At 54.9% G+C, this 12,451-nt stretch overlaps 1 protein-coding gene across 4 annotated transcripts in view; it reads left to right on the plus strand.

The window, feature by feature from the left end:
* RPTOR (regulatory associated protein of MTOR complex 1) overlaps positions 1 to 12,451 on the plus strand; it is a 333,077-nt gene that overhangs the window by 218,503 nt on the left and 102,123 nt on the right. For all 4 annotated transcript variants that reach the window (XM_072781924.1, XM_072781925.1, XM_072781923.1 and 1 more), the window contains 2 exons: positions 4,868 to 4,968; positions 5,509 to 5,653. In XM_072781924.1, coding sequence (XP_072638025.1) covers positions 4,868 to 4,968; positions 5,509 to 5,653 — 246 coding nt within the window. The remainder of the gene's footprint in view (positions 1 to 4,867; positions 4,969 to 5,508; positions 5,654 to 12,451) is intronic.

The raw sequence follows: 12,451 nt of genomic DNA on the forward strand, positions 1-12,451 counted from the left end.
CAGGTCAGGGCTGGCCGTGTCAGAAGCCAAGTGACAAGTATCTGGTGCAGGGACCGTGGGACTGACTGCAAAGATGGCAGAGGGTAGGAAGACAGGTGTCAGCGAGGGAGAACGTGGCCCAAGAGGGAGGGCACCACTCTGACGTCCAAGAGCTTGCTGGCACTTCCAGGCCTCATCAGGATTGGGGTGTGGGTGGAGGTTGCTGGTGGTGACCTGGGTACGGAAGTCGGGGAGCTTAATTTCTGGCCAGAATCTGAAAGCTGTAGGTGAGCCGAGATGTTGGGGAACGTGAGTGGCTGGTGCCAGTGATGCAGGGTTGGAGGGAGTGGCATGCGTTCTTCAGGGACGTAGCTGCTGGCTTGTGTCCTTCAGCCGTGCTGTCCATCTTGCTGGAGTCCTGTTTGCATGTAAGGTCAGGCTCAGTGACTCAGAGCGGGGAACAGATGCCAGAAGGTCCCCGGACACAGCACCGCTTGGGCGAGAGTCTGGCTCTTCTCATCACCCACTTCAGCGATCTGCTCCCAAACGGCAGCTTTGCATGCTTTTCTCACAAAAGTTAGTCCTTGATTAACACCCTGGATTTGAATTTTAATAGAACCACTTTTGTTATTAATGAAACTCTTGGGGGTCTGAGGAACCCTGTGATGGTTCCACCCTCCGTGCTGCCCTTTCCTTCCGTGGCTCGGGGTCAGCCATCCACGGTCCAACGGCCTCCAGAGCACGCAGGGTTTTGACGTTCTTTCCTAGGCTCTGGTACAGAAAGGAAAACAGAAACAAAAAGTTTCTGAAGTGATTGGATCCCAAGCGACGTGACAAGGCAGGAAGTCGACAAGGTTCCACCCTGCCATCCCGAGTACGCACCCCAGTCTGCGCGCGGAGAGGGTGCGTCTCGGACTCATGGGTGGATGGGTCGGTTTGAATGACGTCTGTCTGAGATCCGTCAGGCACACAGCTTTGTCTCTGCTTTCACGATGAGCTTAGTGAGCGATGGATGGAACCTCTGGGCAATCGTAGTGGGAGCCTACTTTTGTACTTTTCTGCTGGCGATTGTCACAAGCTGCATGTTTTTCTAAACACCTAAGTGCACATTGACCGTAGCCTGACAGGGCTTGGCCTTGTTTGTCCCCATGGCTTGGCTGCCTGCCCAGCAAGACAGGAGTCTGGTCAGCAGCTCCGTGCTGCTGGGAATGCGGGTTTCCTTTACCCGAGAGATCGGACCCCGAGGAACCCGCTCATGCTGGGCCATCTCGTCTTGATTCAGGACGCGCTGGCTCACGCAGTGATGCGCTTGGTCCAGGTTTGGAAATAGACCTTGGCCGGACTCTTCCAAGAGTGCCACCCTGTCACCCACCAGCTGCCCCCTCCCCTGGCGTGAGCACCAGGGGCTCAGGGTGGGGAGGCAAGGGAACCGGGGCTTGGCTTGCCGCCCATCGCTCCAGTGGGGCATACGCCATGTAGCAGATATTGACCGTGTGCACACGTGAGACAGGAAGCGCCTCCCCACGGTCGTACCTTGAGGCTTTGTCTTCTGACTTCGCTGCCTGCGCGTCCTGCATGGTGGTGACTACGGTGTTTGTCTTGCTTCCTCACTAAATGTCAGGAAGCATGCGTTTTCCCACATTGTTGAAATATTCATAAGTAACTGTCTAATAGCTTGTAGTGATGTCACGTGGTTGGTTCTGTAATTTACTCATTTCTTTCGTTCTGGTAACATTCCTAGTTTCTGACTTTTCACCCCCGTAAATAAAACACTGCATCTGCAGGAGTCCAGTTTGGGGTTGATTTCTGGAAGCAGACTTGCTGAGGTAAGGGATACTGGTGTCCTCTGGCCTTCATGGGTCTGTCCTTTCCAAACAGGCGGTGCTGGCTCCATGCTCAGAGCACTGTCCAGGGGCTGGCGCATCCCTGACTCGTGCTATTCAGTGGTCAGGCTGGATTTTTTGTCTTCACGTGGTGCTGACTTGCCATCCAAAGTGGGGTGAAGGCAAGCAGCACTCCCCTGAGACCACCTTGCTGGAAGGCCTATGTGTACAACACAGCCCAGCCTCTGATGAACACACCTCTGGGGTTTTAGTCCAGTGAAGATGCTACACCCGGGGCGACATGTGAATCCAGAATCTGAAATCTAGTCCTGAATAGGTTTGTTTTTGATCTTGAACAGATTTAACACTTATGTAGTCAAGAACTTGGCGGCAGAGAGAAGGCAGGAGTTCATTGTTTGGGGTGGGGACTGGCCACACTGGGTCGTCTCAGGATGGGGGCCCACCACTCCACTGGAGAGGGCAAGTGTGTGATTTCAGCTGGGGGTTGAGTGTGGTGTCTGTCCACCTCGAGGCTGAGATCCAGCTCGTGGGCAGCCAGTTGGCCAACCAGGACTCTGAGGTAGACACCAAGGCCCAGGGCCCCCCAGTTGGCGGAGCTCCGTGCGTGTTGTCACATGTGGATATGCCGGGAGGGGACATGGAAGCCCCACCTTTGATACCTTTCCTGGAGTCTGCCCCATGCAGAGTCTCTGCACTGGCTTGAACGTCTCTTTGTATTTTTCGCTAATAAACTGTAACCATGAGCATAACAGCGTTCACTGAGTTATAAGAGTCCTTCTAGTAAATTCTCAAAGCCACAAGTGGTTTTGGGAACCCATGGAACCTGCAGTTGGCGTCCGAGTTGGGGACGTGCCCTCTCACCTTGCAATTTGGCTAACCCTGAATATATTGAGAGAGAGAACCCGTCATGAGACATTCAGGATCACCGTTTTCTCAAGTGCTTGTTCCTTGCGTGCTCCAGCCGTTGTGTGTCTGCTGGTCCTAGACAGCGGGGCTTCAACCTTGAACACGCCCTCCAGGTGCGCCAGTTCCTCACCCGAGCCACCCTGTGGAGAGTCCTCATGCAGAGGAAGGTGCCGTGTTACTGCTGGTGAGCTTGTGAATGATCTTACTCAGAAAGGTTTCGGTACCTGTGCTCCTCCTCCCCAGATGCAGGACCCAAGCCACTGGCTGCTCTGTCTGGGCTCCATGTCCACCCTCGGCCCTCTCAAAGCCCCCTCCTTCCCATCATCCCCAGTGCCATGTTCCCTCTGTGGCAGCGACCCAGGAGTCTGCACTGGCACTTGCAGGCTGACAACGAGGATGCCAGTCGAACGCCTTCGCGGACTGCGTGCTCTTGGGAGGTGCACCCCCTGCTCCCCTAGCTCTGCAGGGAGGCTCTGGTGCTGCTTGTTGAGGGCTGGCGATGTTTGCTGTGCTGTGCTGCTCCTAGATCCTGGCCACCTGGTATGTGCTCTCCTTTTGGAAGAGAGTGGGGTGGAGAAAGGATGAGAAAGTGAGACAGTCCTGTCGGCCTTGTGCTAAGTGTTTACCTGGAGACCTTGACTCCCTTTAAGTTGTGGAAATCCTCAGTGGTGCCCAGCACACAGAGCCAGTTAAAATTGCTTTTGGGGCCCCTGAGTGGCTCAGCCAGTGGAGCGTCCAGCTCTGGGTTTCAGCTCAGGTCATGATCTCAGGATCTGAGATTGAGCCCTGCATCAATCTTGAGAGTCTTTCTCTCCTCTATCTCCCCTTTTTCCGCTCCCCCTCACCGCTCTGTGTCTGTAAAATAAATAAACATCTAAAAAAAATTCCTCCCTCTGTCCCCATTCACACTCTCTCTCTCCGAAAAAATAATAATAATAATAATCCTTCTTTCTAAGTAAATTAAGCCATGATCAGTAGCTTGACTGTGTTTGCAAAGCCTTTCAGTTTAAAGAAACTGGAGTCTCCCTGTTGATGTACATTTTTTTTTTTTGGACTTCTTTTCCAAGGGTTCAGACCATTTGAGCAGTAATGCTATTTTCAAATATCTTACCTTTCTTTTTTCTTGTCCTATCACTTGTGGAAGTAAGAAGGATGTGTTCTTCCTCTAGTGGGAGGTACAGTCAGAGTAGGAAGTTAGCCCTGCTCAGCGGTGCCCCTTACTGCAGTCAGCCGCTTTGAACAGAATCCGTGCAGAGATGGTGCCTTCAAACGAGTTACTATGATGGCAATTATTAATCTGTGAAATCTTAGAAATAGCAGGAATCACACTTTAGTCTCTGAGCCAAATTACTGTGAACATTTTCCTTTGGGGAGGAAAAAAAAGAGTTTCCTGTCAGACCTAATTAAAGTTGCTACACGGCAGAGCCAGGCTGTACTGCAGGCACAAGCACACCTCTGGGCTCGGCCTGACTCGGTCTCCCCTGGGTGTCGACTCCGCCTGCTCTCTCACCCTCGCCTGTGGCACAACCACCTGGACCCCCCCTCCCACCCCTCCTTCTCTGTGGTCTTGGTCTCTGCGTTATTACACCTGTGCTTGCTGACTAGCTTCTGGGCAGACCGTGAGCCCGAGAGCAGGGCCTTGACGGTACCACTGACCTCTGCATCCCAGCACTAGAGCGGCACCTGGCCCTGCAGTGGTAGGCACTCAGATGTCTGATGAGTGAACAGAAGATAGGCTGACCTCAGAGGCCGAGCTTTCCTTCCCCAGAGGTCAGGTTGAAAGTGTACCCCTGCAGCCTGGAGCCACAGGGCTGGGATGTGGAATGGAAGAGTGTGGCCCAGGCTCCTCGGTAGCAGATGCCACAGTAGCCCTTCGGGCCTGGCCATGGCCCATCTCTCGTATGTGGAAGCCACAAGAGTGGTGTGTGTATCCAGGGGTCTGGTCTATGCATCGGGGCACCCGAGGGAAGGGAGGTGAGGACGGAGGCTGCGTTCTCAGCTGCGAAGCTGGAAGTACACTGGCCTGGCAGGGTGTTCCCCCTGCCTCTGCTCTGAGCTTCTTGTCTCCTCTCTCCCCCCCTCTGCCATAGCCAGGGCTCTCTGGACAGTCACTAACGAAAGCACACCATGTCTCCTAGGATTCCTGGCCGGCTGAACGACCGCAGGACCCCCCTGGGAGAACTGAACTGGATCTTCACAGCAATCACAGACACCATCGCGTGGAATGTGCTCCCTCGGGGTGAGGCTGCCCAGACCGGTCCCCTTGGGGCAGGGAGGGCTACTGCCTCACAGTCGGGAGATGCCGCCCCTTAGAGGGAGGGAAGCAAAACGGAAGCAAGGAGGTTGTCAGTGAGCAATGCTGAGGGGGCAGGAGGAGGAGGAGGAGGCAGGATTTCCAGGTGTCCCCGCGTGTCAGACACCACGAACAGCGGTGGACACTGAGCTCCATGTGAGCATTCGCTCTGACGTCCGTGTGATACTGTCTGTGTGGACTCAGGGCTCACTTTTCTTCATAAACGTTGGCACAATCCAGATTTCTTAAAATCTGAAGTGCTATTATAAGACTTGTTTATATTTTTTCATTAGTGACTGGCTGGGGTTTGGTGTGTGCTTGTACTTATGCGTGTGAGTGTGTGTGTGTAGCATCGCCAATGGGAAACGTGCCTACTCGTCCTGACCTGCTTGTAAAAAATTCTGATGGAGGTAAGTCTGTGTATTTGGCTTTACACGCTGAATGTGGGTCACTGAAGATACCTTTTTCTGTTTTATCTGTCCTCAGATCTCTTCCAAAAGCTCTTCAGACAGGACCTGTTGGTGGCTAGTCTGTTTCGAAATTTTCTCCTGGCGGAAAGGATCATGAGGTCTTACAACTGCACCCCCGTCAGCAGCCCACGCCTGCCTCCCACTTACATGCACGCGATGTGGTAAGTGTCCAGCTGGGCAGTGCCGGCCAATGCGATGTGTCTAAATGGCTCGGTTTCTGTCCATTTCTGCGGTAGGACAAGTTTAATGGAATTATGGGAAGCAAAATAGAAGGACTTGCCAGCACCTTGGAGACCCGAGTGGTGTTAACAAGTAGGCAGAGTCCCTATCTAAAGCTCTGTAGATGGGAAATGTGAGTCTCCTTCAGGGACGCAGGTGTCCTGGAGGGTCTTTGAAGATGGAGCAGGCCCAGCCACTCTGGAGGTAACTTCAGTCCAGTAACCCGGGATGGGAGAGGCTTGCACGCGAGCTTCTGACTCTGCAGGAGCCGGTTCTGCGGAGAGAAACTGGCAGCAGGGTTATGAAGTATGTCCCAGATTGCTCCACCAGCTTAACTGCTGGACTCGTGACCAGTTAATTTGTAGGCTTCTATCACAGGAGCACACATGTACACACGCTCACATGTATGTACCCGTGTGTGCGACACACTGTACACACCCATGTGCCTCCACTCACACAGTCGCACGTGTGCACACACTGCACACGAGTGAGGCTGTTTGACCATTGCTTATAGTTCGCCCACCGTTGCTACTTACGCTACTAGTAATAGTAGTAACTAGTGGTAAAAAGGATCCTAATGTGAGTTGTCTAGTTTAGATACCAAATCTGAAGGCGTTGGGTTTCTTCCTGTTTCCTGGCTTCTGTAACACGGGCAGAGATGGGGTGACAGCAAAGGGGAAGTGAGTCTGAGTCGTGTCTGTCTGGGAGAACCCCTAACGCAGGTACTTGAAAACAGTTCCCTCATGGTGTGTTCTCATGGTCAGGCATATTTCAGCTAGTGATTTTTTTTTTTTTTTAAATACGTGCACGACTGTTTTCCCCCGACACTGAAAACTCTTGAGTACCAAGGACGGGTTTGTAGACTCACTGCCCTCATCCACTCAAGGGAAATCAGGAAGGAATGTTGTCATCTGTGAGGCAAACCGGGGCATGCTGTGCTGGCCACAGCAGCGGACCGTACAGAGGGAGTTAGAGCACACACCCTCCTCCGTACCCGGAGTGACGCGGAGTGCCGCCTCGGGGGCACGTGAGGACGGAACACCGTGCAGCAAGTAGGTCGCATGTGCCCAGAATGGGGGAGAGCAGCTCTGCTCCCACCACTCCACAGGGCTGGCATTGGCGGGTATTCGGCGCCCTCTGGGTACTTAGAGTGAATCATTAGTGTGAAGACCGGCATTTCCAGAAGTGTGGATGCTCCAAACAACCTTCTCCCTTGAGAAAAGTGATGTCTTAAATCCTGTCTTTTTCCTCTGAACCAGGTTTTTATAAAACAGCTTTTCTTTAAAAAGGGAAGAAAAGGGCAAAAACCTCCACGGAGTCAGTGCCGCATGTGGTCTGGAAAGATTACCAGGTATGCCACAGGACGTGGGCAGCACAGCAGCGCCCAGTGTGTGCACCTTCCAGGTCGCAGGGCCCCACTGGCTGAGACGAGAATGACTCCGGCACTACTGTCGGAGAGAATCAGTCTGTGTCCTTCTGTCCCCTCCCGCCCGAGCCCCAGCCCCGCTCCCCGGACAGCGCACACTTCTCTGGCAGTAGAAACGCCTCCTGCGAGATAGGCTCAGTGGCATGGAGTGAACGCCGGGTCGTGCTGGAGAAGACGGCAGAGAGCAGACGGGACAGGCGGGGCTGGAGTGAGGGCAGCTGGCCAGCCTCCTCTCATCTTCCTGCTGCCTTTCCCCAGATTGGCCCCTTGGAATGTTCTGACCTCTAGAGTTTGTGTGGGAACTGCTTATAGTCTCAGATCTAGACGTGACAGCAGCGCTTCATGATCCCACCATTGCTACTAAGGACGCCTTTCCTTGCTGGCCCCAAGGCTGGGAGGATGGCCCTCTCTCCTGCGAAGTTAGCTCCTGTGAATCTCATAAAGCAAATCTGCACGTGTATGTATGTGCTGTGCACAGAAACATGAACGACACAGCGATCCACCAAGGCCCCAGTGAGCGTGGGGAGAGCCTCACGGTGTGGCGAGGCAGTGGAATGGCTAGCAGCCATCTGTGTTCACCCGTGCCGTCCTTTCCTGGTCTGGCTACCCTGAGCATTTCTGGGCCCCTCTGCGGCTAGAACGTACCCTGAGGACTGGGGTCCCTTGGACCCCATCAGCCTCAGTGGTCCACCACCGTGCGCAGCGCCGCCTGGTGTGCTGCCCTCCCTGCTCCCTGTCAGGTGGACTCCAGTTGTTGCAGGTCGGCCTTGTGCCGGAGCCGTGGCTTGGCACCAGGTGCTGTTGGGGGTGCTCAGACCAGAGCCGGGCACAAGAGACAGCAGGGTGGGTGGGGAGGGAAGTCAACCAGCAGTACACCTTGGTGGCCCCATTCAGCCGACCCCTGACCCTGTGCGGTTCTGAGGATGGGGTGACCCCTCAGAATAGTCCTCATCGTCCTGAGAGGGCCAGGCCGCTGTCACCCCAAGGGACCTTTCAAAGTCAGAAGCACAAAGTGGAAGCAGCTCTCCTCGAGGAGTCCAGCTTCCTGGCCCCTGTGCAGCCTGCTTCCTTGAAGCACATTCTCTTTCCTAATCCAGAACAGTGAATGTCTTTCCAGTTGGCTCTGAGCTCCGTCACCGGGACTGTGGGACTGTCCAGCTCCTGCCTGCCACTGGGAGTGAATTTTGTTCGTACGAGCATGTCCCCAGAAGTCAGGGTGTGACAGTGCCATTGCAGTGCTCCCAGGCCAAGGACAGAGATGCCACCCGGCCGCCTTGTGATTGCCTCATCGAAGGAGGCCATCCAGCAGGAACTGTGGGAGGGGGTGGAGATAGACCTCCGCTCCCGGCCCTCCCTCCTTACTCTCCAGCCTGTTCCACTGTGCGTGTCCATCATGGTCTTTCCATAATGTAGTTCAATAGATATCCTGGAGGAAAGATTTATTGTAAAGCAAGCTCAGGGAGGTGACACGTACTCGCTCCTTGGTGGCTGCCTCCAAGGGCTCTGGGCCCCAGGGTGGTGGGCTGTGCAGATGGGCTGGAGCCGTGGGTTTGGTTTTACCATCATGGCCAAAGGAATTTATGTACTTTGAATATTTTTTTCTTTTTCATTTTGAACCCGAACCTTAAGCATGTATCTCATGTGCTTTCCTGGCATTTCCCATGAAAGTGAAGAAGCCATTTTGTCAGGTCCCACTGAACCCGGGCTTAGCACAGGGGGGGCTGATGAACGCCAGAGCCTCTGTGCCGAAACGAAAGGGAACACGGAAACCAACCACAAACTAAATGCATGTTGTAAGAAAACCCATTGGCTCTTTTTCTGACGGACACAGTCTTCTATTTAGAAATAGAAATCCTGCAGTCAGAAGAATCAAGGTGTGTATTGTTACCTGTTGCTGAATAACCATATTCCTGCAGATTGAGTGGCTTAAAGCACACTGGTTATGATGTTTCTGTGGGGCAGGGTTCTGGTCTGCTGGGGGTCTCACCAGGCTGCAGAGACCCACAGCCCCTGCCCCATGGGGTCCCGTGTGTGGCCTCGAGCTGCCTCGGCTGGCAAGGGCACAGCAGTCTAACACAGTGACGTAGCATCAGGGACAGTGTCCTCTTTGCTGGGCTCTGTTAAAGGTCAGCCCCAGGTCCCTGCCTGGGGCAACCATCAGAGTCTCCACCATGAGCCCCATCTTGCTGAAGGAGACAGCTGGAGAGTCCGTGGAACTTCTGTACAGAAGGCAAGGCGTGGGCGGGTGAGAAGATGGTGCGCCGCAGTCTTTACCGAGGCAGAGGCACAGACAAGTGGTGGCATGTGATCCAAAGGTGCTGAATACAAAAGTAATAACGCCAGTGACTTACTTATTAAGTAGCTTCTGTGGGTCATGTGTTGTGCTGTCCGTGCACTAAGTCCCACCCCTCACAACAGAGGTGTTGGTGCCAACAGCCCCATTTCACAGGTGATCGCAGGAGGCACAGGGAGGTAAGCGGATGGCCCCACAGCAGGGCCCGGCCACGATGGGGCAGTGCAGCCCCAGACGGCTCTGCGTGGACACATCATGTACGCAGGCTCCCAGATGTGTGACGGGGACACGGGTCGACCTGGGTCATGGCATCTCCATCATCAGTCAGCCTGTGTGGTGTCTGGGAATGCGTCTGATCAGATGCCATGGTGGAGGAGTGGCCCTGCACCCAGCTGGGTGAGGCAGGGTGGCGTGGATTCCACAGGAAGGATTCCGTGGTTCACGTGCACTCCAGTTCCCTCTTGCACCCATGTTCAGTCAGCCTCATGTGCGGGGCCAGAGCCCTGGGTCTCTCCCTCCAGCTGGACATTGGAAGTGGCCAGGCGTGCAGCCATTCTGGAATCTGATTTGTCTTGCCGTGTCCTACCCACGGACACCTCGGAACCACTCGACCCTGCACCTGTGCCTTCGGTTGTGACCTTGCTGGCCTCAGGCCCCCTGCTGCACTGTCCACTTTGCACCCACCTGTCCCCGCTCAGGAGGATGGTTCGGCAGGTGCTGAGGAAGGACCAAGGACCGTGAGAGATGAGACATTCTGAAAGATTTTGACAAGCTAAGCCATTTGTCAGAATTTTAGCTATAAAGAGGAGGATTGCGACTCACCCTGGTACCTAACGGAGCAGGTGCACAGTTAAGATACATGTACTTGAAACAGTGGAAGCAATCTTATGTTATGTTTATGAAGACTATTTATTACTGTACGAAATGTGTTAAACGACAAGAGCAGACCCCAAACGGAATCAACAGAATCAACCGTATCTATACCACGATATGCGTTCCGCGCAGAAAGGTGGAACGGAGCGGTGACCTGGGGTGAGCGGCGCTGGCACCTGGGCCGTGGGGCCGAGCGCGGGCTCTCCATTTTAAAAGTCAGCAGATGCTGCTTTTATAAAGTCTGCATGTAGATTTTCTTCGAAGCTTTTGAAACACCAGAAGCTGTTTCTAACAATTGAGTCATTATGATTAAGGCATTATTTGTCAAAATACAAAACCAGAGACAGAAGAAGTTGTTGAGTACTTCTTTGCACAAGATACACGAGACTAGTCAAATCCCGTAAGGTTTGGTGCTGGGACTTGGTCTCACTTGGTATGTTTCAAATGTTGTGACAAGAGCTCATTAAAATTCCAAGTTGGAAATCACTCACACACATTAGACTCAGTCCTGAGTTTGTACAGCAGACAGGATTGTCCTTGAAGCAGCACGTTGCGGGGATACCTTGCACCCCTGCCAAGTCCTGGGCACTGGACTTGTACCTGTATGGGCCTTGTAAAGGCCATAAAAAGCCACTCTAGAAAAGTGTAAAGTAGTGCCCGAGTATCTACTGATGTGGGGTCCTGGGGCCCCAGCACAGCCTCCATCCTCGGGGAGCTTGAATGCAGCTGAGGAGCACTCTGGAAGAAAAGCCTATCCGTGGTGGGACAGTCCCTGGTCAGAAGGAGGCGGGGGCCCCCTGACCCTGTGCCCTCAGCCCAACCCAGGAGGCTCCTGGTACAGGAACAAGATACCCTGCTGGGCATTGCTGTGACCCCAAGGCAGCTGCCCACCCACTCCCCCAGCCCTGCCGGCGAGCCCTGCGTCCTGAGTCACCTGTCCCTGTACCTGTAGACATCCTGACCTGCTCGTGTCCAGCATGAGTGTGAGTGTCCTGCCCTGTGCTGTCCTGTCTGAGCCCGAGGAGGGAGAGCTGGGCAAAGCCCCACACCACACCAGGTTTAATTGTCCAAACATCAAAAATGAGGCCTGGCCCCAAGGGGATTGCTGCCTGGAGAAGGGGGTCGTCACACAGTGTGTTCATGGCGAGGGAAACGCACCCACGGCTCACAGAGCCAGGAGGACCCCGGAGGGTGTCATGCTGGCAGGAGGAGGGGTGTGGTCAGGAGAGCAGAGAAACGGAACGCCACTGGAGGGGGGCCCGGGGTGTGGCTGTGTCCAGAGCTGCTGCAGCAAGGGGCAGAGCTGGCCCTGCAGAGGAGCTTCATGTGCTTGCGGTGGTGAGCAGGGCAGGGCAGGAGCCAGCGACCCCAGCCCATGCGGGAGGACCCGCATGAGAAGTAGTGGAGGTTGTGTAGCATGTTGCGCTGGGGCCCAGGCGGTGACCACGTGGCTGGATGTGAGGAGCCAGATTTCAGTGTCTCATCTGCCGAGATGGACAGGGCTCGGTGACCAGTTCCATCCGGGGGTGGGCGGGCAGGACAGTGGGACCTCTCCAGGGCTCCGCCTGGAAAGCTGAGTAGGTGGTGCTGCCTGTGACCAACCCCAGAGCAGGCACCCGGGCGGTGGGAGGGGCAGAAACAAGTCCGCCGGGAGTGTGCAGGGTGGGCAGGCTCCCTGGGGCTCCAGGGGGAGGCCTGCAGACCCTGGGAGCCCGAAGATTCAAGGCAGTTGACGGGTAGATGACAATGCGAGTGGTTGCCACTTACTGAGCACCTACTAAGTGCCAGGCCGTGTACTGGGTCCCGTTACTGGGTTCCTGGTGTGATCATCTTCCTAATCCTGGACACAGCCTGGCAACAGATGTTGTCGTGTCAGTGTAGCACGCGAGGGAGCGAGGGAACGGGCCTGGAAGGCAGGCGCGCTGTCCCTCTCTGCTGAGAGGGAGGACTCGGCATCTCCGAAGCCAGGGGCTCCTCTGTGAGTACCCGTGGTGGGACGAGATGCCACAGCGCGGGCGGTACAGGACAGGTTGTAGGGGACTGTGGGTGAGCGGCCCAGGTGGGCCGTGTCAAGGGAAGGGACCTGGCATCCCCGGGGTCGTGTCAGGCCCTTGCACGGGAGCCCCTCGTACCGCCGGTGCACACCGA

This window comes from Canis lupus, chromosome 16 (assembly GCF_048164855.1).
Source record: "Canis lupus baileyi chromosome 16, mCanLup2.hap1, whole genome shotgun sequence".
Classification (NCBI taxonomy): Eukaryota; Metazoa; Chordata; class Mammalia; order Carnivora; family Canidae; genus Canis; species Canis lupus.